The 27662-nt window shown below is 40.5% G+C and overlaps 1 protein-coding gene across 5 annotated transcripts in view; it reads right to left on the bottom strand.

The window, feature by feature from the left end:
• FER (FER tyrosine kinase) overlaps nt 1–27662 on the bottom strand; it is a 196671-nt gene that overhangs the window by 33804 nt on the left and 135205 nt on the right. For all 5 annotated transcript variants that reach the window (XM_075447292.1, XM_075447289.1, XM_075447290.1 and 2 more), the window contains one exon: nt 26777–26900. In XM_075447292.1, coding sequence (XP_075303407.1) covers nt 26777–26900 — 124 coding nt within the window. The remainder of the gene's footprint in view (nt 1–26776; nt 26901–27662) is intronic.

Raw genomic sequence — 27662 nt, 5'->3', positions numbered from 1 at the left:
AAGGACTTACAGAAGGAGCTAAGAAATATTTTGTCCTACCATTGTTACTAAGCATGTCTGCAATCCTAACCATGACAAAGTAGTTGTAGTAATACAATATCATTAAAGATAACCATAATTATTTATAGCTGTGACTCGGGAACATGACTCTCTCATGCTCATTAACACCATTTTGTACAATTACGTATAAACAGCAGAGGTCTGGGGCCTTCCACAGTAAAAGAAAGTAAAACAAACAAAAATGAAAAAAAAAAAAGGTAGAAGACTAAAAGAATGGCAACATCTTTGCTAAAAATCAAGTACAACTTAAAAGCAGGGGGTCCAGAGTATTATTGTTATTATGAAGCTATTTATAAAGCAAGAAACAAAAGAAATAACAAATTAAATGATTCAGAACAATAAGAAGAGCACAGCTATGAGCTGGAAATGACAATATATGTTTTCAGTATTTCTCCATACACTTTGAAAGAATGTTAGTGACACTGTGGAATCACAAACAAACAAATAACATTCGCTAATGTTTCTTAAAGGTAAGAATAATAAAACCAAGTTCACAGAGGTATGCATATTGAACTAAAAAGAAAGGCAGGTAATTTGGAAGGGATATTAGGTAATCTTGTCACGCATGACTTTTAAATTTTTATCTCCTTTGTGTTATCAAGGCAAATACGTCAGCTAGCACTGCAGTTCAACATAATATGAAAGGTGTATATATGTACAAAACCTCTAAATCCCACCTACTGAAATAAAGTAGAAGTGAATCATAAAATAAGAAAGCTATAGGAATTCTTTTCATTCATCCCAGCACCATCTTTTATGTACAAAAACACAAATGGTTCCACAACAATTATCTAATGTGTTAAATGCCTGTGACATTTAGAAGGACAACAGCAATTTTAGTAGGAATCACAGATCAAATTTTAGACTATTATACCTTACAAGGTAGAAGATGATAGTGCATTCACGTAAAATCCATTTATTTACTTTTTTGTCTGTAAAAATTTGGGCTTTTGATGGGTAATGTCTTGATAATTGATTAATTTTGAGAGTTCAATTGATCCTACAGTTCTATATGCCTACATGAAGCATGTTCATTTTCTCACAGATCATTCTCACTACAGAAATTCGCATTTGTCAAGGTGACCCAAATGACTATCGGAGTACTGAGACTTCCGTTCCATGGTACACCCAGAAATCTTTTCTTGCATGGTGTTTAAAACTTATTATCTGGTGGTCGTGGTGGGGTGTCCAGCTGGAAAGCCTGAGATCATTTCCACTATCTACTGACATTAAAGGAAGCCTTTTCTGACTGCAGCTATGACACTGCAAATCAAAAGGTCTGGAGACATCTATCTTGCATTTCTACTTTTTGGTTTACCCTTCTAGATGTTTTTGGAATTCATAACCATGTTATTGGCTAAAAGATTTGCTTGCTTCTCCTGGACCCCTGTTCCTTTGAAAAATGTTTAGCTAGAGTATACAGAATGTTTAGTGGAAAGAAGGGTGAACAGCAGCTGTGGCTACTGCACTGTAAAGTGTGTGGAATAGTCTTTGCAATACACAACTTCCACAAGACTGAAGTGCTATGTCATTTGGATACGCAAGTCAACTGTAAGTTGGATTGCTTAAACCATCAATAAAGCTGGATTTAATGATGAAAACAGACCCCTGGGAAGAAAGTGAGCAGTCTCTAGCTCACTACAGAAAAAAAAGTGTGACAGAGATGAGGTTGGAATATAAAGAGATAATGAAGTTGGTATTGTGAGCCAAATCTTCCTACATAAAAACCAAAAAAAGTACTTTATGCACAGCTAAAACCAGCCAATGCCTGTTTCTTAACTATTTGCTGTAAATATGAGACACAGTGTGAAATCCTGGTTCTACTAAAGTTAAGGAACTTAATGGAATTAGGATTTCAACCATTGCTTTTAAGCTGAATTTGTTCAAAAATTTGACTATACTTTTTTCCAACTTTGTTCAGTTTTTCTAAAAGGAGATACAGTGTCTTGAGAGAAATTCTGCAAAACTGCTCTGCATTTCAATTAACACAGGGCAGTGACAAACCAAAAAGCCGGACCCAAGAATTGTCTTGGTGACAGGACAAAGTAAATTCCCTTTTTCCATACAGAATAAAAACATCAGTTTCCTTTAGAAGCACATAGTCAGTGTTTGTCAGCTGCAACCATAGCAACTATGGCAACTAGCATCACAAGAAGAGGAACACATTCTCCAAATCTAAAAGCTAGTTTTCCCTAACTTGGCTCATGATTACATTATGTACTCCTCTCCAAATACACAGAAATACAGACTCCACATGACAGAATCTTTAGCTGCTGTTTCCAAAATATTTTTATCAGATCAACCAATAATGAATCTATTTTACCTTTCTTACTTTTATTCACTATGCAATTTGTTACCTTGATTGGATAATCTAAATCAAGCACTTTTTATCCTTTGCATTTTTATTATTCAGCTTTCTCTGTCGATCAGTTTTCCCTATACTTTTGCTTTTTGCTGAGTTACTACTTTATTTACCACTTTCTAATATCAGTGTCCAGAGCTGCATGTCGTGTCCTGTTCAGTATATCTCTCTGCTCCCTTACAGACTAGTATGGTTTTTCTTTTCTCTACTTATTTCTAGTATGTGGATACTTCTTGCACCTTCTTAAGTATTTCTGCAAAAGAGATACGAATGATAGAATATACTAGATATGAAATAAATTTGTCTTGAATATACATATCAGAATATAAAAGAAGCATATGATTCATCAGTGAAGTGAGAGTTGCGTATATAGTCCAGAATCTTAGGTGAAATACCTTAACAATATTTCAAGGAGTTTTTTAAATACTAAGTCAACAGCTGCAGTCAGTAGCCGAGTCCATGGGGATCTGAATTGTGTCCAGCAGGTACCTCTACACTAGCAAATAATTCAGTGCAAGAGAAGTAGAGAATAGACTGAAGTAGCTGGTGCTGAGGCTCCTCAGATTTCTAATAGACACAATTACAGAGGTTTACTTGGGAATAGATGTAGTCTGGTTTCGCATGCCCAACATGGTCCCCATGCTGCATGCAGCAAAGCTATCGCACAAATTCTGGCTTCCTCAGCTGGAGGCTTCTCTAGGCAGCACCATTTTGTCCTTTCCCCTATCCCATGCAGATCTCAGCAGCACATCAGTGGCACATCAGAGCCCCTGCCATTATCGCCCAGAGAAGATGACCCATTATTTCGGCTCCTCCTCAGGGCATTTTTGAGTTATGTCATTGTGCCTGATGACTATCCTACCTTCCATATCCAGGTTCAGACAACATCTACTGCAATGGGCTCAAAACACCAGTAGAGGTGAACTGTGTAGTTTTAAAGAGTAAGTTAAAGTTATCATAGAAAAACACTGGCTTACTGTCAAATCTAAAAGTTTACCAAGCACAGTATGAGTTGCCATAAAATACTCCCCAATAGGAAGCTGGAGCACTTCAATGCAGTAGCTACTTAACAGTTAAAAAATGAAACAACTGCCCATTTAAGAAAAAAACATGTCTTCATACTTGACATAGAAAAATGTTCCATAACTTTTACAGTCTTGTAAGAGTTCTGTCTGCCTGAGTCTCTCTGCAGGTTACAATGCTCTGTTGTGGTAGGAAAGATGGTTATTTACTCACAAACTTATAAACAACTAGTTTCCATTTAGAACTGAAGTCCAGCTGTGTTATAGAAGAATAATGATATATACAGAAGTTACACAAACCCTTTGAAATTAAAATAAATGAATAAATAATCAGGATAAGTAAATATAACTTTAACCACAGTAATATTATTTCATACTTGAGTTCAGCTAAAATAAGACAATCGCAGCATGGGAGATTCTGTCATTTCAGTTTTGCTGTCTGTTTATGATATTCATTATTTCCACTCAGCGACACGATAATCCCTGATCATTTCAAGCTAGAGAGGTATTGAAGTCCTATCTGTGACTAGTTTTTTATCTAAGCAGTTATGCTAGCTCCCATAAGGTTTATTTGCAATACGAAAGGGAGGTAAGGGTGGTCTCAGTAAAAGAAAATCAGGACTTCATGATTCCATCCATGACCCTGCAAGAAGGATAAGAGACTAGTCCGGATAACCACGTCCAAGAGAGGATGATCTGCACAAGCAATAACGGGAAGAAAGGGTGGTTTCCTGGAAGGGAATGAGAAGTCAGGAAGGTCGATGATACCAAACAGGAAGGACAGTCAGTTCATTTATTAGTGAATGGGAATGGATATGTTTATAACCAATTAACTATTAAGAAGCAATTTTAATAGCAGGAAAGTTTAAGAATTCCTTGTTTAAGCATTTGTAAGCTTACTCGTCATACTGATCTCCAAAATACTGCCCATAAATTACTCCAAAAGCAGGAAGCATTTCAAATCAAGTATTTTTACTTATTCTGCCATCCCAACTCCTATATATAATTTTTTCAAAACTGGGACTTGGCCCTTACTTCACTGGTCTATTTTTATTCCCCAGAACCCATGAGACCTGATGAAGTATCTGACATCCATCTTTGCCAGGAGCTTTTTCTGTCAGACTTCAGTGACTCAGCTTAAATCTGTTAACTAGAAAATACTGTAGCATTGATTCAACAATTCTTACAGCTCTGTGTACCTTGATGATCTCCCTCAATCTTCCAAATCCATTAACATGCCGATAAGGCTTTCTTCGCCTGCTGCCTTGCATAAGGGATTTTGAAATACCCTTTGACAAAGAGCAAGTCCCTCTTTCAATCAATACTCACAGTGATACAAAAATGTTCCACAAAAGCATATTCCTGCACTATAATTCTGCCAAACAAGATAGAAAGAGGCTCACAACTACACAGCAATGACAAAAAGTGAGAAAGCGTGACATGCACTTAGCTTACTGTATGTTTTATTTTACTCATTCTCAGCAACTGTGATTCCTTTAAGATGCATTAAATTTGTTCATAATCTTTTTGTGAGCAGTTCCTATTGGAACTGAACTTGCCTTCCAACTGAGCTGAACATGCAAAACCTCACCTAAGTTTCTCTCAGATTTATGACAAAAATTTCTTCATTCTCAAAGAAATACGAACAATTAGCTGGAAAACGGCATTTTCTTTGTTATTTGATATGTAGAACGATATGCCATCTCTGACCATGCAAAAGTAATATATTCTCTAGAACATAATGGTTTTCAATTACATAAACTTTAAAGCTAACTTCTTTCACGAAGAAACACTAAAATACATTTTACATTCTTCCTTCATCTGTTTTCCACTGTGTACGCAGCCGCACACCTACGCTGAATGTAACACTTCAGTGATAAAACTACAGCAATGTAAAGCTTGGAGGCACTTCTGAAAACCCTCCTGAGGCACTCGGAAGAACTACGTTAGAGTAAGATATATCTTCACTAGTACTATCTGAAAAAAATAGTGGATAAACATTTTGTCAAATCCACAAAACAGGTGTAACCTATGACGCATACATAAATCTATATATGTGTGTATAAAAATCAGAAAAGAGAAATATGTTTATTTTCCTCAGAAAAGCAATTTGGGAGTTTATTATTCATTACCATTGACATATAGCCTAAAAATTATTTATTAAAATGAAAGTAGTTTCCTATTTGAAACAACTGGGGTACTTTCCTCTTTGGAATGTCAATAACCAGTATCAGGAAGCCAATAAAATATTGAACCAATACATTATATCTTAGTGTAACATATATTTCCTTTTATAGAAACCATAATTAGACTTTTCTGCTACAAGAAATAAAACAGGAAAAGGCCTACACCCTAAAGAAAAGAAAACAGTACACACCAAAGCATGCTTTGTCTTTACTAAACAATCACTGACACACATGCTTACCCTCCGGACAATGATCTATGCTCAAAGAAGAACCCCATGCCTCACTTCTAAGGTGACTGGCATGTAGCTGACTGCATTCTTCCTCTACTCCCCAAGCCATCTTCTTCTGCTTTTGTCTTACCCTATCAGCTAATTCATTGTTTATCATCCTCCACTAATGCGTCCTTTACCACTGCAAAACTGAAAACCTGCAGTCCATCTTTTTCTTTGGTACAGACTACCAAAAACATAGTTTAAAAATTCTGTGGAAAAAACCCCAGTGGTACAGTCAGCCACAAGCATGGTTTGGATCTCCTGGTCGTGAAGTATTTATTAGTATCTGATGGTATCTGACAAGGGGGTGTCTGAACTTTCTGAGAAGATTTAATATGAAACTTTGAATTCCGAAACACAGTAAGTGGAGAAGAATTACTGCTGTAGCTTCATGGCAATGACTATAACAAGTTGTTAAATAACATGCATTTAAGTACAGCAAAAGCAGTTATTATCATCTAAGGCCCTACTTCTTTTCCAGTTGAATTCAATGACATTTTTACTGCTGATTTCAGCATGGCAATGCCATTAATGCACCTAGGTAAACACACAACACTGATTTTGCAATGCTTCCTGCACTTAGACTTCACTCTGTGGTATCAGTTGATTTTTCACTATAGTTCATTAGTAAAATTCTTCCTTCAAAGATGGCAAGCAAGCCACTACTTTATTTAAAAATAACAGATAACCAGTGATAATAGCAAATTAATTTACTTCTAATTCATGGAATAAAAGTTCTTCTGGCTGTAAAAAGTTGCAGTTTTTACTTTACTGTTGAATTTCAGCAGTTGAATAATGACTGCCCTTGGTATCTCTGGATACTTTCAGATTCATACCTTACCATTTCCTCCTAATTCTTCTTACTAAAGTTACAATGTTCTCCAAACTTCGTTTTTAAATCCATCCAGAAAACACTGCCCAAGGAATAGACAGATACTTCAAAAAAGTGGGTAATGGAGCTATCCCAGAAAGAGAATGTAAATATTTACACTGTTCAACATTAGGTTGCATTTCTCCTCTCTGGAAGACGTTGGGGAATTCCAAAGTTATTTGCAAATTATGTCTTTTCCTACTCAAAGAAACTAGTCTACGTAAACTAGAAAAACCTGGAGAAACACATCTGTCGTAGTTTAACCCGGCAGCTGGTAACTATGCACCAGACATCCGCTTGCTCACCCCTCCCCTTGCCCCCAACGGGATGGGGAGTAGAAAAATACAAAAGGGGAAATTTGTGGGTTGAGATAAAGACAGTTTAATAAGACAACAAAGGAAATATTACTATTACTGCTACTACTACTGATATTAATGAATATGCAAAAGGAACTATACACAATACATTTTTTTTCACCACCCAATGACCAATTTGCAGTCAGTCCCCAAGCAACGATCATGGAACAACAAACTCATGGATTTTTGCGGAACTCCTGAAAAAGCTCGAACTCCTGGACAAGAGGGTATTTGAACTCATGGAAACGAGAAGAGCTGAGAGCTTCCTCCCCATGGTCAACCCTCGTTTATAAACTGAGCATGACATCTGTGGCAGTTTGCCTATCTGTTTGGCTGTGCTCCCTCCCAGCTCCTGCACACGTCCTCATTAGCTGAATATGAGAAACCAGAAATACTCACAGAATCACAGAATCACAGAATAGTAGGGGTTGGAAGGGACCTCTGTGGGTCATCTAGTCCAACCCCCCCGCCGAAGCAGGGTCACCTACAGCAGGCTGCACAGGACCTTGTCCAGGCGGGTCTTGAATATCTCCAGAGAAGGAGACTCCACAACCTCCCTGGGCAGCCTGTGCCAGTGCTCCGTCACCCTCAGAGAGAAGAAGTTCCTCCTCATGTTCAGACGGAACTTCCTGTGCCTCAGTTTGTGCCCATTACCCCTTGTCCTGTCACTGGGCACCACTGAAAAGAGCTTGGCCCCATCCTCCTGACACCCACCCTTCAGATATTTGTAGGCATTTATAAGGTCCCCTCGCAGCCTTCTCTTCTTCAGGCTGAACAAGCCCAGTTCCCTCAACCTCTCCTCGTAGTGGAGATGTTCCAGTCCCCTCACCATCCTTGTAGCCCTTGTAACCCTTGTACTCCTTGATTTCATAGCAACAACTGAAAATATCAGTGTTATCAACATTTTTCTCCTACTAAATCCAAAACACAGCAGATACTGAGACAAAAGTTAACTCTATCCCAGTTGAAACCAGGACAACATCTGATGGCATACTGGAACTTCTTGTTCTGCTTCTTAAGAGTTCAATAGTCAGTCACAGAAATTAAAATTCTTGTTGACAGCAATGAAGCCAAGAGAACATGGAACTTAAAAATTAATCCCCCGAAACTAAAATGAAGATACAAAGTAGAAATGTCTAGATGTTGTAGATGATAGCAACCTAATTAGTGTTGCACACCTATCAAAAGTATACTATTCTCTTTTCTGTACTTGCTTCTGCATAAAGTATATAGGTATGTCCTTTGACAAGAGTTCCAGAGTATATGCTTTTGTTGACCTTGTATAACAAAACACAGAAATTCACAGACTGTGAACTTAAGGCTTGTTATTTCTCTAAACAGTAGATGTCACTAAACTTTTTACGTTTACCATAGAAATAATTAAATTTCATCCACTATTTTCCTTTGCAACAGGACTATGAGAGTAGGGAGAACATTATCTATACTATGTAGGAAACTTATAGGGCTCTATGACCACCACAATAGCTTTCACAAACACTGGTTGTATGTAACTTTTATCTTAGATTCAATACCCTGTACTCTCATTTTTTACTTTTCACTTCTTAATCAGAGAAAGCCCGCCACTCTCATGCAGTGAGTAGAGCTATTATTCTAAAAAGACCTTACTCAAATTATTTTGTCTGAATAATTCTTATAAATTCCTAACATTTATCAACAAGAAAGTGGTACTGCACTTTAAAAAATAACCCTAACACTCAAAATGCTAGAGCTTGTTAAATAGAATAAGGGAGTCTAAGAAAATTTGCTGACATTTCTTTCACTCACATTTGCTTTATTCCTACCAAAGCTTAGTAATTTTTTTAAAGGGAATTTTCTGTATCAGGGATATCTGCTGAGAAAAAGATACACTGACTCAACTCTACAAAGGCAACAAAAAATATTTTTCATAATATGCATCTTCTGTAACAAGGAAAAAACCTAAACCTGCTCTGAAATGTCTTATGAATTGCTTATAACCTAAGAATTTCCCCTCATTTTTTACAATAAATATCACCCTTTCCATAATTAGCTTTTGACACTTAACTTTTCTCCCCGCTGTCTATAAAACACCAAGTTTGCTAATCCAGTAACTCTATTTTGGTTTTACAAACAAGAACAGACGTCTCACAAGAATAAAACAGATACACTTCTAAAGGAACAGTTCTCCTAACTATGCATCATATAAAAAATTTTGGAATCATAGAATGATTTGGGTTGGAAGGGATCTTCTAGAGCATCTAGTTCCAACACCCTGCCATAGGCAAAGACACCTTCCCTGTCCAACCTGGCCTTGAACACTGCCAGAAAGAAGGCATCCACAGCTTCTCTGGGCAACCTGTGCCAGTGCCTCACCATCCTCAGAGTAAAGAAATTCTTTCTTCTGTCTAATCTAAATCTCCCCTCTTTCAGCTTGAAGCCATTACCCCTTGTCCTATCACTACATGCCCTTGTAAAAAGTCCCTCTCCAGCTCTCTTGCAGACCCATCCGGTAGTGGAAGGCTGCTCTAAGGTCTCCCCGTAGCCTTCTCTTCTCCAGGCTGAACAGCTCGAACTTTCTTAGCCTGTCCTCGTAGGGGAGCTACTCCATCCGTCTGATGGCTCTCCTCTGCATCCACTCCAACAGGTCCATGTCCTTCCTGTGCCGAGGGCTCCAGAGCAGGATGTAGTACTCCAGTATTTCATTAGAATGCTGTTACGGGATCTCACAGTATTCTGAATACATACTTTGTGTTGTCCTTTTGGACGCTCTGATGAGCTTGGGACCCAAAGATGAGTTCCATATGGCAGAAAGACTAGACTATTATCTAAGATTTCCATGAACAGATTCATTGTTACTCACTCAAACATGTAAAAGTAGAAATACCAACTAGGTAGTAAAACAGCTGGACTTTACCTATGCTGTAACAAGAACAAAACCAGTATTTCCTTCCTAATAAATCTTCCTTTTGCAATTTTCTTTTTCTCATTCATGTCTTAGCCAGTTATGCAGCAAAACTTGGAAGGCTAGGGACAATGGTAAGGAAAGGTATGAAATCTCAGAATGAGAGGCCCTGGAGCATCAGGAAGTAAAGGAACTTTAAAAAGTGAGTTTAGGCTCATTTTCTCATAAAACAGTCTCCTAAAAATCCCACATTTCCTTCCTGCTGTGTTTGTATACAGTGTATGCCCCTTAGCAAGGATTTATCATGTCTTTCCTTTGTATTGTGAAAACATCTTCCTGCTCTGTCTGCCCAGGAACTCAGCTCCACGGTCAGCCTCACTCTGGCAAATGCCTAGAGGGTCATCATCATCTCCCATCTGTAAACAACTATTGCAGCTCCCTCCTCCCAGATATTCTGATTATAGAGCTTCTATCGCAGTGATTTTCAGTCATGTTGTCATTCAGGCACTGAGGTCCTTGAATGAGGAAAACTGACTCTTTCATTAGAAGAAGGATGTGGATTATATTGGTGTAATTCTTTAAAATTAGTTAATACTGCAAAGTATTTAATTTACAAATGAACTTGGATATCATGCTAATACTTATGTTATTAATTCAATATTATTATTCTTATTGTCATTAATCTCATCAAGCTACATTAGGTAAATTTGGTCTGGCAGTGTGCCCATGAATGCACTGAATGGAAAACTCCAGCTATGACCTACCCCCCCCCCCCTCGAAATAACAAACCTGAGTTAGTACCACGAACTTTCATGAAATCAAGAATGGGGTTTTGTGGTATGAAAAATAGGTGTATTCAGCTAAAGACACCACCTCTGGAAGGTTATTTATTTCAATGAGGACTAGTTCAGAAAGAGGGAAAAGGATGTTCCCAGTTAAGAGGTATATAGTAACTTCCATCCAATACAAATCCAGTAAGTGTCACTTCCACTTTCTAAATTGCAAACAATGTATTATGCTTTCTTTAATGAAAATACAGAACAGAGAGGCTAATAAACTCTAAGTGCCATGGAAGCCCTGAAATCTCATGAATTTTTTGGCAGGACAGGACAAACATCAGTTGGGGTGGGCTGGCAGGGGCAGTCTGAATGGAAACCTTGCTCTGCTCCCATCCCCAGCCAAAGTATTTTACTCACCAGTGCTCCTATATTAATTTCTTTCAGAGGCACAAAATCTGCAAGTATTAAATTAAGGTCTCGGGTCACATGTAAGTTATACATAAATACATGAAACTCTCATGGTTACTTAGAAATACAATACAGTTAGTTGATCAGAATGAAAAAGTTACCTTCTAATGGTAAATATAACCTAAGTGCTAACTGAAAGATAAGATGTATCAAAACAGAAAGTAAAAGTTGAACCTGTTATACACTTCTAGGTATTGTGAAAAATATAAGATTTGCAGCTTCTCCTGTGTTAGCAGTTATTGGTGAATTCTATCACAACACATTTTTATTACAGCAGTTTATTGTCAATATGGATATGGCATTTTTTTAATATAACTAGATCTACAAAATAATTCTGCAATAACATACGAAACAATTTATCTATTAGTATTCTTTAGTTTAACTCTTCATGACATTTTAAATCATCATCCTAGGAAAAGCCATATACTGAAATCTCAGAGGTCTGAAGTAATTGAGATATTTTCCCCATTTTATGGGGAGTACATAACAGACGATACTCATGCACAAGGTGAACAGCGAGCACTAGGGAAAGTTTGTCGTAAAATGAAAATATCAACCTCATGGAAACCTTAAACACATTAATGGAAACCTTCAAAACATTAATACAAAGAACTACCTTTGGCAGATCATACTGGATTACCTCTGGTGCCATTCAGCTGATACACAGACTGTGTATTGGCTAGATATAAGATGAAACCTAAAGGAAATTTCAATTAAATACAAAAATTCAATCATGGAAAGAAAAAATTAAATTTGTTTTTATGTATTCATATGAAGTAACTTCAATTTGCCATTCCAAACTAAGAAACTGCAGAATCTAATATCATATACTAAACTGGCCTCTGGGAACTATTCATTATTAATATTAGCCTCAGAACGACCACAGTTAAACAACAACTTTGTTCTGCACTTGTTTTATTAGATGCCTTGATAATTTAATATCTAAACAGAACAGTGGCAAATGGTGGAGATAATTGGTGCTGGAAATTCTCAGTGGAAAACAAAAAAATGCCCTAATAGCAGCTGGAAAAAGTAATGTGTTATACTAAAAAAATAAAAAGACATAAGAACTTACAGTTCTGTCATTAATGTGCCAGTCATGAAGTTAATGCAATCATATGTGCAGTCTACTGCTCATTTATGTAACACAGTAACACCAAAAAGCCACAATTTAAGTATGTATTTCCTACACACTGTGGTCACTGACCTCTCTGGTAACTCGACTGCATTGAATGTAATTCAGAAATACATGAAAAATAGCATGTCCTTATTGAGATAGGATGGTATGTTGAGATTTACAGTAAACAAAACTGTACTCAGACATTTCTTATACCATACTCCAACCATCCAAATCCATGCATCTGTTACTCTAATTATAAGCTTTCTGCAGCTGTGGCAAAGCTAAATCTGAGATAGCTAATTTGCTTCTAATAGATGTTGCGGTGAATTTCAAATAAAGCAGACAACTACACAGAGTCCACAAGGAAAAACTGTATTCCTCTCCCTTTCAAGATCTTTCATTATTCAACCATGCCAGAATTCAATAGCTTAGGGAAACAGATAATAGATTAGAAGGAAGCTCACTTTTTATTCAGAAGCACCTCTTCATCGTAGTTCACATCCACTTACATTACAGCACACTCAGAATTCAATAATCTCTCTAATTTATTATAATGAGTATAAAGTATACAATATTCGTAATACTTAATTTAATGGGTTTGGATACTTACATTTCCCCTGTTTTTTTCCTTAATGCTTTCAGATCAGAATAATACAAGCTCATTAAAGAAAAAAAAATCATGTTGCTCAAATAAGATTTCAGACAACCAGAAGTCCCAACTCAGAACTGATTCAACATTAATTGTAAATGGATTTCTCCAGGATCAAATGATGTTTACCAATGTGAAAGTGGAGATGACTGTAAATTGCAGAAAAAAACCCCACCTTGAAAACCCCTTAAAATCTATTTTTAAAATCTGAAACCTGGTATATAATACTCTGATCTACTCCTATACGGCAAGGAGAGTGAAATGTAGCAGTGTGCACCCATTTCTCCTCCTAGATGACAGCAGCTGAACAACACTGTATTAGTTATTTTAGGCTTGGAAATACGGCATTTTGAAGACACACAATAGTGTGAAAACTACAAAAAATAATTTCCTGGAGCATTTGAAGGCACTGACACATTTGCATTGATATATGTTACGGTCCGGAATGCAGTTTTAATAGCCACTGATGAAAAACGGATCTTGTGCAGACTGACCACCTCAACAGCGTCGCACTCTCGAAGCACAGAGACACGCTGGAGACTCCAAATGCCTCTGTACGGCATCAGCAGTGTCAGCAATCACCGCAGCCTTGAGATGGGTGCAGCACTCCCTTCCTGCATTAGAAGCACAGCGCCAAGCAGTGTGGCGATTTGGCAACCATCAACACTTCCTCCATTTGCTTAGCAACAATCAGGACTCCCAAAAGTTGCTCTTTGAACTTACTTTTTTTGGAAAGAGTTAGCAGACAGATCCTCAGCTACCCACAACAGAGCTGGGAGAAGGAGGGTTTCTGCAGTCTTCCTGTATACTCGCAATCTGGATCATTTGTCTAAATAAATGCTATACATTTGTAACGATTCTTCCATTAGTACTTTGCCTCTTATGAACAACAGACCAAAAAAATAAAAATCAATAAACTCTGTAAAATCTGCAATGCGATAATTGCACAGTATCTTTATAATCTAATAATGTCAGTGTAAACTGGTTTTAATGGAAGAAAGCTTACTAGTTAAGAGGGAACACAGAAGGCTGCATAAAGCATGTCCATACTAAGAAATAAAAGCTGGTACTTGGTACTGTAATGTACTAATCAAATTAAAAGTTCAACTAAAAATTATTTTATAGATATGACAGAATAAATTCTGGGGGCTTTTTTTTTTTAACACTAACATCATACCGATATAAAGTGGCCTACAGAAAGTAACAGTCCTTCATCAAAGTTCCCGTTTGTGGTTTTAACTTTAAATAGAATGGAAAGATTTCTAATATCCATATTGTAAAAACCATGCTTTGAAACATCATTTTATATGAAGCAGAGACATCATCTTATAAATAAGGCTTGAAATTATGATTATTCATTACATTTATGCGGTGTTTCAACTGTACTACTGACAATAATTCTCTGAAAGACTTATTCGTTGAAGCATGATCAACTATTATTATTAACGTAACTGAACAAAATTTTTTGATTCAGTACTAAATGATTAAATATTTTCTACGAAACAAAGCTATAGAACTGAAATCTTGCACTAACACTTAATTTTATACATGCAGTTCTGAATGAATCATAAAAAGCCAATTAATAATGGCAAATTAATGCTTGCACAATAAAACTTGAAGAGTTCATCCAGTTTATGGAAAGGCAAACTCATTCCATGAAAACACTGTCTTTCTTCATAAATCATCACCAGCACAGAAAATTACAGAAACTACAACGAAGGCTGTACGTATTGCAATTGCCCAGGAGGAAATGCACTATTCAGAGAAACACGTTGTGCTAAAGGAGAACAAGATACTTTGGAACAGAACCAAAGCAGCCATTCCACTGAGTACTGAATTGCTCAGAGGCAGCCAAAAGCAGACCCAGACAAGTATTCGGCAAGTGCCCACTGGCAAGTGCTCCAGCCTCACTGCCCAAGTTGCAGATGGCAAAAGAAGGGACTGCGAGAATGAAGAACTGCCTACTGCAGGAGAAGACCAGGTTCAATACCATCTAAGGAACCTGAAGATGCATAGGTCCATGGGACCTATGGGTCCATGAGGTGCGTCTGCGGGTCCTGAGGGAATTGGCAGGTGAAGTTGCTAAGCCACTATCCGTCATATTTTAAAAGTCATGGCAGTCCAGTGACGTTCCCAGTGATTGGAAAAGCAAAACATAACCCCCATTTCTAAAAAGATTAGAAAGGAAGGCCCGGGGACCTACAGGCTGGTCAGTCTCACCTCTGTGCCCAGTAAGATCACGAAGCAGATTCTACTGGAAACTATGCTAAGGCACATGGAAAATAAGGAGGTGATTAGTGACAGCCAACATGGCTTCACTAAGGGCAAATACTGCCTCAGATGTTTGGTGACCTTCTACAACAGGGTTACAGCACTGGTGGTTAAGGGAAGAGCAACTGACATCATCTACCTGGACTTGAGCAAAGCATTTGACACTGTCCCTCCTGTCATCCCTGTCTCCAACTTGGAGAGACATGGATTTGATGGATGGACCACTTGCTGGATAAGGAATTGGCTGGATGGCTGCACTCAAAGAGTTGCAATCAACAGCCTGACATCCGAGTGGAGACCAGTGACGAGTGGCGTCCTTCAGGGGTCGGTACTGGGATGGGCGCTGTTAACATCTTTGGCAGTGTCATGGACAGTGGGACTGAGTGCACCCTCAGCAAGTTTGCCGATGACACCAAGCTGTGTGGTGTGGTCGACATGCTGGAGGGAAGGGATGCCATCCAGAGGGACCTTGACAGGCTTGAGAGGTGGGCCTGTGAGAACCTCATGAAGTTCAACAAGGCCAAGTGCAAGCTCCTGCACCTAGGGCAATCCCAAGCACAACTACAGGCTGGACAGAGAATGGATTGAGAGGAGTCCTGAGGAGAAGGACTTGGGGGTGCTGGTTGATGAGGAACTCAACATGACCCAGCAATGTGCACTAACAGCTCAGAAGGCCAACTGTATCCTGAGCTGCATCAAAAAGCAGCATGGTCAGCAGGGCGAGGGAAGGGATTCTGCCCCTCTACTCCACTCTGGTGAGACCCCACCTGGAGTCCTGAGTCCAGCTCTGGAGCCCTCAGCACAGGAAAGACATGGAGCTGTTGGAGCGGGTCCAGAGCAGGGCCACAAAAATGATCAGAGGGATGGAACAACTCTCCTACGAGGAAAGGCTGAGCGGGTTAGGGTTGTTCAGCCTGGAGAAGAGAAGGCTCCGGGAAGACCTCTCAGCTGGCGAGAAAGGCAGTGGCAACGACGGTAAGATCCGTGGTAACGTCTGTGGCTGGGCGCTCAACTGAGGCGCACAGGGGTGTTCCCAGACCCAGGGAAATCCAAGGGAAGAGCAGTGAGACCCGCCAGGAGCTGGCAGCTCTAGCAAGTGAGCCGGGCTGACGTTGGCATGGGCGTTGCCAGCGGCAACTGTGGGAGATTTAAACAGCCCTTAAGGAGCACAGGTGACCAGGAGCATGGCAAACAGAGCAGGCAAACAGGGCGTGGCGCGGCAGTTTGCACAGGCAGGGTGGTCCCTACAACCCGCCTGTAGACCACAGGTGAGGGGAGAGCTCCAGGTCTCTGCCAGAATGGTGGGCACTCGCCTCAGAGCTAGAACCAGAGCTCCCACAGCTGGAGCCCTTGTGATGGCTGATGCCTCCACCCAGACAGAACTGGTAACAAAGGCGACTTCAGTGCAGGCTGCAGCTTGCAGCAAGTGCCCAGACCCTTCTTCTGGAGCACTGGTAAGTGCCTGCACCGTTGAGGATCTGATACGTCAGGTGGCCGAGCTGCAAGAAACAGTTCACAGGCCAGGCAGTATCAGAGGAGCTGAGTTGGAGATAGATACATGGTTGCAGAGCCATGCTCCTGTGGAGACCACCAATGAGAATGAGGCACCTCAGACCCTGGTGACCCGCAAAAGCATGACTCCTCTCCAGCCTCCACCCTCCAGCACAACTACCAAAAACAAATACGAGGCTTTAACAACCGTAGATACCCAGGAGCAAGGTCTACAAGAGGAAACTACACCAGCAGCACACAGCGGGTACCCTAAAAAGAAGCAACGGGTACGCGTGGTGGGTGACTCCCTGTTAAGGGGCACTGAGGCACCCGCCTGCTGACCGGACGGGGAGGCACACAAGGTGTGCTGCCTTCTGAGACCTGAGGTCCGAGATGTGGCTGAGAGTGTGCCACAACCTGTGAAAAGCACAGACTACTATCTGCTGTTACTCTTTCACGTAGGAACAAATGACACTGCAAGTCGGAATGCTGGCAGAATTAAGGAACTTCCAAAGCCCTGGGGGTGAAAGCTAAAAGCTTTGGTGCCCAAGTTGTCTTTTCCTCCGTTTTACCAGTTGGAGTCAGGGGATCAGCTAGAAACAGGCACATTATGGGTATCAACTCCTGGCTTCACGGCTGGTGCTGACGTGAGGATTTCGCACCCCTCCAGGGAAACCAGCATGCTCGAGTTCCTCTCCGAAATGTCTCTATACCAATGCACACAGCATGGGCAATAAGCAGGAAGAATTAGAGATCTGTGTGCAGTCACACGGCCACAATCTCATGGAAATTACAGAGACATGGTGGGACAGCTTGCTTGACGGGAATGCTGTCATGGATGGCTACACACTCTTTAGGAAAGACAGGCCAACAAGGTGAGGTGGTGGGGTTGCTCTGTGTATGAGGGAGCAACTGGAATATATTGAGCTCTGCCTGGGGGCGGATGAAGAACAAGTCAAGAGCTTATGGGTAAGAAATACGGGACAGGCTCATGTGGGTGACACTGTTGTGTCTGGGTGTGTACTACAGGCCACCTGAGCAGGAGGAGGAAGCTGACTAGGCCTTCTTACAAGCAGCGGCAAGCAGCCTCACAGTCACAGGCCCTGGTTCTGGTGGGGGACTTCAATCACCCTGACATCAGCTGGGAAGACCACACAGCCAGACACACACAGTCCAGGAGGTTTCTACAGAGCATCGATAACAACTTTCTGATGCAAGTGGTAGAGGAACCAACAAGGAAAGGCGATCTGCTGGACCGTGTACTGACGAACAAAGAGGGACTGGCTGAGGATGTGAAGGTTGGGGGCAGCCTCGGCTGCAGTGACCATGAAATGGTGAACTTCAGGATCCTGCATGGAGGAAGCAGGGTGACAAGTAGGATCAAAACCTTGGATTTCAGTAGAGCTAACTTTGGCCTCTTCAAGGACCTACTGGGAGGAAACCCGTGGGTCAGGGCTCTAGAAGGTAGGGGGGTTCTAGAGAGCTGGTCACTGTTTAAACATCACGTCCTCCATGCTCAGGAGCAGTGCATCCCCCAGAGAAAGAAATCTTGCAATAGAGGCAGGAGACCCGCATGGATGAGCAAGGAGCTTCTAGCAGAGATCAGCCAGAAGAGAAAGGTCTATAGAATGTGGAAAAAGGGACAGGTCACTTGGGAGGAGTACACAAATGTTGTCAGAGCACGCAGGGATGTGACAAGGAAAGTTAAGGCCAGCCCACCTGGAACTGAATCTGGCAAGGGATGTCAAAGACAACAAGAAGGATTCTTTAAGTACATCAGCAGCAAACGGAAGACTAGGGAAAATGTGGGGCCCCTGCTAAATGAGGTGGGTGTCCTGGTGACGGAGGATGCAGAGAAGGAGGAGTTAATGAATACCTTCTTTGCCTCAGTCTTTAGTCCTAAGGCTGGCCCTCAGGAATCCCAGGCCCTGCAGGCAAGAGAGGAAGCCTACAGAGAGCATGACCTTCCCTTGGTCGAGGAGGATTGTGTGAGAGATCTCTTCAGCAATCTGGATGTCCACAAATCCATGGGCCCCGATGGAATGCACCCACGAGTGCTGAGGGAGCTGGCGGATATCACTGCTGAGCTACTCCCCATCATCCTTGAAAGGTCCGGGAGGACAGGAGAGGTGCCCGAGGACTGGAGAAAGGCCAATGTCACTCCAATCTTCAAAAAGGGCAAGAAGGAGGACCCAGGGAACTACAGGCTGGTCAGCCTCACTTCCATCCTGGGAAAGGGATGGAACGCAGCTCGTTCTGGAGGTCATCATCAAGCAAGCGGAAGAAAAGAAGGTTATCAGGAGTAGTCAGCATGGATTCACCAAGGGGAAATCATGCTTGACTAATCTGATAGCTTTCTGCAATGGCATGACTGGCTGGGTAGATAAGGGGAGAGAGTGGATGTTGTCTACCTCGACTTCAGCATGGCTTTGGACACGGTCTCCCATAACATCCTCCTAGGGAAGCTCAGGAAGTGTGGGCTGGATCAGTGGTCGGTGAAGTGGATTGAGAACTGGATGAATGGCAGAGCTCACAGGGTTGCCATCAGCAGCGCTGAGTCTAGTTCAAAGCCTGTAACTAGCAGGTTCCCCAGGGGTCAGTACTCAGCCCAGTCTTATTCAACTTCTTATCAGTGACCTGGACGAAGGGACAGAGTGCACACTCAGCAAGTTTGCTCATGACAAAACTGGGAGGAGTGGTGGATACACCAGAAGGCTGTGCTGCCATTCAGCGAGATCTGGACAGGCTGGAAAGCTGGGCAGAGAGGAACCTGATGAGGTTCAACAAGGGCAAGTGCAGGGTCCTGCACCTGGGGAGGAACAATCCCATGCACCAGTACAGGCTTGGGGCGGACCTGATGCAGAGCAGCTCTGCAGAGAGGGACCTGGGAGTGCTGGTGGACAACAGGTTGACCATGAGTCAGCAGTGTGCCCTGGCTGCCAAGAAGGCCAATGGGATCCTGGGGTGCATTAAGAAGAGTGTGGCCAGCAGGTCGAGGGAGGTTCTCCTTCCCCTCTACTCTGCCATAGTGAGGCCCCATCCGGAGTACTGTGTCCAGTTCTGTGCTCCCCAATTCAAGAGAGATGAGAAACTACTGGAGTGAGACCAGCGGAGGGCTACAAAGATGGTGAGGGGACTGGAGCATCTCTTCTACGAGGAAAGGCTGAGGGAGATGGGCTTGTTCAGCCTGAAGAAGAGAAGGCTGAGGGGGGACCTTATAAATGCCTACAAATATCTTAAGGGTGGGTGTCCAGAGGACGGGGCCAGACTCTTTTATCAGTGGTGCCCAGTGACAGGACAAGGGGCAATGGGCACAAACTGAAGCACAGGAAGTTCCATCTGAACATAAGGAAGAACACTCCGAGGGTGACGGAGTCCTGGAACAGGTTGTCCAGGGAGGTTGTGGATTTTCCTTCTCTGGAAATATTCAAGACCCGCTTGGACAAGGTCCTGTGCAGCCTGCTCTAGGTGACCCTGCTTTGGCAGGGGGATTGGCACAGAAGTTCCTTCTAACCCCTAACATGCTGTGATTCTGTGACCTCATTGTGGCCTTCCAGTACCTGAAGTGGGCCTACTTGAAAGCTGGAGAGGGACTTTTTATAAGGAGATGTAGTGATAGGACAAGGGGTAATGGCTTCAAGCCGAAGGAGGGCAGATTTAGATTAGATATTAGGAAGAAATTCTTCACCGTGAGGGTGGTGAGGCACTGGCACAGGCTGCCCAGAGAAGCTGTGGCTGCCCTCTCCCTGTCAGTGTTCAAGGCCAGGCTGGATGGGGCTTTGAGCAACCTGGTCTAGTGGAAGGTGTCCCTGTGTATGGCAGGGGTGTTGGACGAGATGATGTATAAGCTCCCTTCCAACCCAAACCATTCTATGATTCTCAGATGTAGCTCCTACCTTCCACTGGATTTAGGCAGAGAAATCAAGCAAGGAGGTTATCCCCTCTCCTTAGGAAGGAGACCTGTGCAGTTTTGGAGTGAAATCATCATTCTCCTGCTACCAGGAGCCTTGAATTACTACTGATACACTAAACTGAACAGCACCTATGCTAGATGGAATAGGATCACTTTTCATCCTTTTTAGGTGAACTATTGTCCCAGGAAGAAATAGAAGATTGACAGGAAAGGAATGACTAACTTAACTATTTAGTACAGTTCTTATGTCATTCATGGTTATGAGAGTTATGACACCTCTTTCCAAAATTTTTTACATTAGCACTTGTCAGACTGAAGACAAAAACAAGCTCTGGGAGCAGAGTAGATCATCTAAACTGGATAAGTAACTAGGAAGCAAGTATCTGCCTAGTAATTTATATGTAATTAATATAAGCAGCACATATATATTGAAAACTATAGAAACCTAGTATTCACATCAACAGAGCCAGGATTTCATAGCATGAAGCTAAAGCAGCCACTTTTAATTTCATGTGGGGTTTCTAATAACTAGAAAACTAAAGCAAAAATAAGTAGTAGTTAATATGACTAAAAATGGAAGAACGGGATCACAGAACATGATTGTCTTACCAACAAAACTGTCTTCTTTAATTCAGCATATGGGAGACTTGTAGAACGTAAAAAACGTTACTGCGCTGACTGAAAGTAAAACTTGACTAAGGAGTACACCTGCAATGCAGTTAGTCCATATCTTCTCACACACATAGTGCACATACTGAAAATAAGTAATTTGAATTGAAAAGCAACTTTGTGCTGAAATTGGCAGATGCATAGTTTCAGGCTACTGCTGGTAACTTCAGTGAAAAACTGGCACTGGGAATGTTTATTAATTAAACGCTTTTAAGATTCTATCTTTCATTATAGTTCTCTCCTAATAACACACCTTCAAATTTGGTTAATCACAGAATAGTTCAGGTTGGAAGGGATCTCCAAAGATCATTCAGTCCAAACCCCTGCCACGCGCAGGGACACCTTCCACTAGACCAGGTTGCTCAAAGCCCCATCCAACCTGGCACTGAACACTGCCAGGGAGGGGGCAGACACAGCTTCTCTGGGCAACCTGGGCCAGTGCCTCACCACCCTCACAGTAAAGAATTTCCTTCAATATAAACCTCTTTCAGTTTAAAACCATTGCCTCTTGTCCTGTTGCTGCCTGTCACTACAGATAAAAAGTCTTTGTCCGTCTTTCTGATAAGCCCTCTTTACACAGTGCAAGGCCACACTGAGGTTTTCCCAAAGCCTCCCCTTTCCTGGGCTGAACAGCCCCAACTCTCTCAGCTTTTCCTCACAGCAGAGGTGTTCCATCCCTCCTATCATTTTTGTGGCCCTCCTCTGGACTCGCTCCAACAGGTCCACGTCCTTCTCATAGTGGGGACCCCAGAGCTGGACGCAGGACTCCAGGTGGGGTCTCACCAGAGTAGAGCAGAGGGGCAGAATCCCCTCCCTTGACCTGCTGGCCACACTGCTTTTGATGTTGCCCAGGATATGGTTGGCCTTCCGGGCTGCAAGAGCACATTGGTGGCTCATGTTCAGCTTTTCATCCACCAGCACCCCTACATCTTTGTCCTCAGGTCTGCTCACAATTCCTTCATCTCCCAGTCTATATTAATACTGTTATTGCCCCTACCCAGGTGCAGGACCTTACACCTGGTTTTGCTGAATCTCGTGAGGTTCACATTAAATATTTTAAAAAATAAACTGGTTCTTAATGTATTTGTAAAAGCTCTTAAAGAAGTTAAAAATCATTCCATTTCTCAATTAAAGCAGGGAAACTGTGTACAGAATACTGTCAAGGAGCACAGTAGGTAATGGAAAAAAAGAAAATTATTTCTCCTAGTTTCAATTAGAATTATGTATGTACTACTTGTAGATAAAGCTACAACACAATTTTCCACACAGAAATATTTTCAAATTCTAACAGTCTCTTTGATTTTGAAAGATCGTACCGACTATGAAATGATAAAACCAGAGGAAATCCTACACACAACTGCTTCTCTCAGTATTGAAATATTTTTCCTATTGAGTTCTACCACAATACAAATTAGTTTCATTACAAAATGATGGTCGTAAAAAGAAGCAAAAATAAAACAATAGGCATGCCCAAATTCTCTGAATCAGGTAGTTGCAGCTTCTCTCCTATACTCCCACAGGATTGGTTTGGAAACTAGAAGTAAATTACGGACAACTGCATACATCACACACAAATCAAATACTGGAAAAGAAGACCAATCATAAATGCTTATTGAACCAACTGAAATTATCACATCTCTATCCTTCTCTTGTGCTTCTAATTAGGAAAAAAAATTGAACATCCAAACAATAGCATACAGTAAAAACGGAAAGAAAGAAACAGTTCTTCAACCTCCTATTAATTAAATGGAGATGAAATGACTACACTGTTCTGTATATGTTCAACCACTCTTTTTATTTCTTCTAATAACATCTTTTCATGCTGCTTTTTATTTTCCTTTAAGACCACTCATTTCTGCTCTTTAAACAGAACAAAGAGAGGGCAAAGAACAAGTGACACCTGGATACTAGAGGAGACGAAAATGCAGATCAAATAATCATTCACAAGCATTAAGCATTCTAAGTCTTGAAAAATCTTAACTTTATATTTGCACCTACTGAAACACCATAGCACACACAAAAATAGAAAACAAAGAGCAGATTAGTAGTTGCACTGGCCACACTACCGAAAAGCTAAGTCAAAGTACGACTCAAATAGCAATTTCAGAAAGTCCCTACAGATATAAGTAGAATTTTAAAATACAAAGGCTAAATATAGCTAGTGCAGCCACAAGTAAAAAGTGGCATTAAAAAAACATCTTAATAAACTGTTGAGCACCCTTTAGCTTCACATTAACAGCACTTCAAAAGCATATGTCACTAAATTGCAGTCACCTAAACTAAAAAAAAACTGTGAGGATTCTCAATAAACCTTTAAAACAGCCGAAAGAATATTGCAGCAAAACAACAGCATGAAGCAAAACAATTTTCTTTTGCTGCTACTTACACAACAGAAACTGTTTCTAATCATATATTACTGATCCTTCCTAAATAACAGTAATCAAAGGCTATGGACTTCTAAAGAAAATAAAAAATATTCCGCTGCTTAGACCATTTTCTCTCTAGTTAATTTTCTTGCCTTTTTTTCACCTGAGAACCATATTCAGTTGATGAAGTTTCTGACAAAAAAGAACACGTTTATTCTTCCTTCAAAAAATTACTACTCTTTTTACATAGTGCTAAATCCTCCTCCTACTATGAATTAATTGTTCCATTCTAATCTACCTGCTCTCACCATTGACTAATTTGTCTTACCTGACCTAAAACGGAGGGAACAAGGGCTCCTGAATTCCTTGTATAGATCACACAGTCCCATAGTGTGCCTTCAGTACTGGGGTAAGGAGGGGCTGAAACTCCAGGGGGGTTCTGAGTCCTGAACGCCCAAGAGCTTGCTTATAAAGCACTAGACAGTTTGACTTTTCCCTGCTAGCCTGCCATTCCCTTGCTTAGCGAGTTTGCTGCACAGCACCAGGAGTGCTGCACCCACTGATGTGCAGCAGGTTCGAAGTACCCAGCAAGCCACAGCCACTCTGCGCTGCTGTGGCAGATAGGGTTTCCAGGCTAATGCATCCCCAGCCAGCCCCTGGGGTGCCCAGAAATCCTGGATAAATGCTCAAACTCCTCAAACAAGGAACAGGCCTTTTACGTATGCTAATCCTACTAAAATGCAGTTTAGCCTTTGGTGAAACACATTTTAAAACTTCATGAGCTACTTTCCTAGAGTAAGCATTTGCCAATTAACTTGCATTAATAACTAAAAAAGAAACCGAAGTGCCTCTACCATGACTGCTAAAATCACTAAACTTGGTTGGTTGTTGCTCTGATTCAGAAATTTTTGTTGTATTTACCTATCAAATTCAGAAGAATTAGCTCATAAATACAGTAAGCACGTATCACGGCCAACCACAAAAAAACAAAAATAATCTTGTACATCCGAGAAAATAAGATTGGTAAAGTAATACCGGAAATGCATATTTTTATTTATTAACCTGTGCGTTTCACAAAAGTTAGAGGCTTTCCTGACAATACTGTTTGCTTACTTGGTTGCACTTTAAAACTGTAGTTTTCTTCAGGATATGTTTACTGAAAATTTTGTTTCTGCCTTTAGGAAAAAGTGGTAGCTCTCTCTGATAACCTCCTGTGACAATCTGTGATAATAATAAACAAATTCTGTGATGATTTTGAAAGTTAAAAAGTAAACAGGGGGAAAGAAATTTTTCCCTACTCTACCACAGTACATGTAACCCAGGCTGAGCGCACTGGCAAGTCAATGGCACTAACAAAACAGACTCGATTACAGCTCTTTCTCCTGACTTGAGATCTATATGACACACTCATGTTCAGCTTTCTAACTGAAAACAATTAAATCTTCATATGGTAGAGACATTACTACATATGCCTGCTCTCTTAAATACACTCTATGAATCACTATTAACTTTGTAAACACACCTTAACAAAAGCTCTTCCTATTGACTGCTAGCCCTCAGCGAGTGCGTCTTTCAGAGACACAGTAAGGCCACATTACCTTCTACGGTAGTTAGAAGAGTACTAAACCACATAGATGAGCCAGGACACCCTTCTTCCACAGTTTAAAAAAAAGGGGGGGGAGCTGGGGAGAGCACTTCTCCAAAAATAATTGTTTCTAAAATTATATCTATTGTGCAAGCATCACACTATCATTTAATGAATAAATACCGCACTTTTTTTTAGTAACTGCAATTACCAACTAAGATATACAATACAGTTGTAATAAATTTAGTTATTCAGCTATTACTTTTCCCTTGGTTTTATTTTCTAAGAACTCAGGAGTTCTAAATAGGCACTCTTGATTTGATATTGATCTGACAGTTACAGAAATTATTAAGCACTAGAGCATTTATGAGGCTTGTGTAAATCACTAATGCTGTTACTTGCTTTGATTCTTAGGCAATTATTTTATTGGTAAACAGAGTCAGACTGAAACACGTTCGACCATAACAATGCTGGGACCTTAATCCTATTTTTCCTCATGGTGCTTACAATACTTTTCTGGGATTTTATATAGTGAGTTGGGGTTTTTTTCTTTGCCAGGTTTTAGAAGCAACTATTTAAGCTTCCTTAAATCAAGTTGAACACAAAACGAGCAAAAAACATATGACACAATAATACTGTAAGATTTTATAAATAGGTTTTGAGCTTACTCTCATTTGAACTATGTTTTTACAGATAAATCTACTTCTTGACCTGCACGACTGCAGCTGAACAATTCGTTGTTGATAAAAATCTAAGAGAAATGTCACTCAGGTCTGCAATAACAGCATTCATCAGAATGGTGCTAAATATAAAATGAGCTGATTATGCAAGTGAAGTGGCACACAGTTCACCTACAAATGTTCTACAATGCAAAGTGGAAGTCATCAATATTACAAATGAAACATGTTATTCGTCATTTTTCTGCAAAGTGGATTATCATCATGTTTGTCTCTCATTTCAGCCATACAATTGTAGCAGGGCATATACCATGATATTCTGACAGAAAAATAGGTGGAAATTAATACATTCCCTTTGATAAGCATTGAGTATAAGCAGCTCCACAGCAGACTCAAACTGGAGAAGAAGCAACAAAGTGGAATGGTGGGAACAGAAATAAGGTACCCCAAGCGCCTCACAGATTGCTTTTTGCCATGGTTCATTGTCACCATATGAATTATGTTCCTTATAGTGCAAATTATTACACTGTAAAATCATTATTAACTTTTATTAATAGCAACAAACTATACTGATCAAATAATGTAGTACTCTTTTTTACCCAAATGAACAGAACAGTTTTGAATTCAATAAGCAATAACAACCTCCTTTCAGAAAAAGTGTAGCCTTTTTTCCCAAATTGTAGGGATCATTCCTATTGATAATAAGCACCATATACACTTAAACAGCTAACATTTCCAATGATCAAAATTACAATAGTGAGAAAAAAATCTTTCTTACCTATGTATACAATTTTTAGATTCGAGATATGCCATACCAGAAGCAGCATCTAATGAAAATTTTACCAGCTGTTTGATTTTTAGCTCATCCTTCTTTTTTCTTAAAAAGGACAGGAAGTCACCTCCTAGAAAAACAGACAGACAGACAGTGAGACATGACAGATAAGATACTCACATTTATCCCTCATTAGGGGTGCGAGACTAAACAAAATGCAGCTATCAGATGTCCTCCTCAACCCATCAGTTTGAGGTTAGCCTAAGAAAAAGGAAGGAACTCATTTTTCAAAATACAGTTTCCCTAACTTCCCTTAAATACTATGTGCTGAAAAGAGAAAACTGCACAGCATATTTTATATATACCCAAAATCTTCACCAGTGTATATTAAATACAGACTTATATGAAAATTGTTGGCAAAAACAATTGATAATTTGTGATAAGTATACAGCTCTAGTCACAGAATGGTTGCTGCAGGTGTTTATAAAAATTGTGAATAAAGAGGTCAGTTCCTACTAGGTACATGAGAGTAACTAATTTTTAATTGACCGTTTGCAGCGGTGTTTCTCAAATTCTACACTGATGTGTTTGGAGGGTGAACAAAGTGTTCTACGTCTTGGGCAATGTTAACTGCATATGTGGCACTGGCAACTGAAGGCAAACAACTACTACTGCGACTTCACAGTCTTCTGCCTTGAAGTAACGAAGTTGCTGTCCTCTTGTCTGAGGAGGGAAAGGGGTCAGCATGGAGGATTTCCAAAAGAGAATCGGTGTTTGCAAAGAAAGTTTCTGAAAAATTGATGCAGGACAAAGACAAGCAGTGAAGACATTATACAAACACTGCAATGCCATGTTCTGATTGATATGACTGTATTAAAGATATTTTTCTAAA

This window comes from Opisthocomus hoazin, chromosome Z (genome assembly GCF_030867145.1).
Source record: "Opisthocomus hoazin isolate bOpiHoa1 chromosome Z, bOpiHoa1.hap1, whole genome shotgun sequence".
NCBI classification, from domain to species: domain Eukaryota; kingdom Metazoa; phylum Chordata; class Aves; order Opisthocomiformes; family Opisthocomidae; genus Opisthocomus; species Opisthocomus hoazin.
This window is presented reverse-complemented; position numbering and strand designations above follow the sequence as displayed.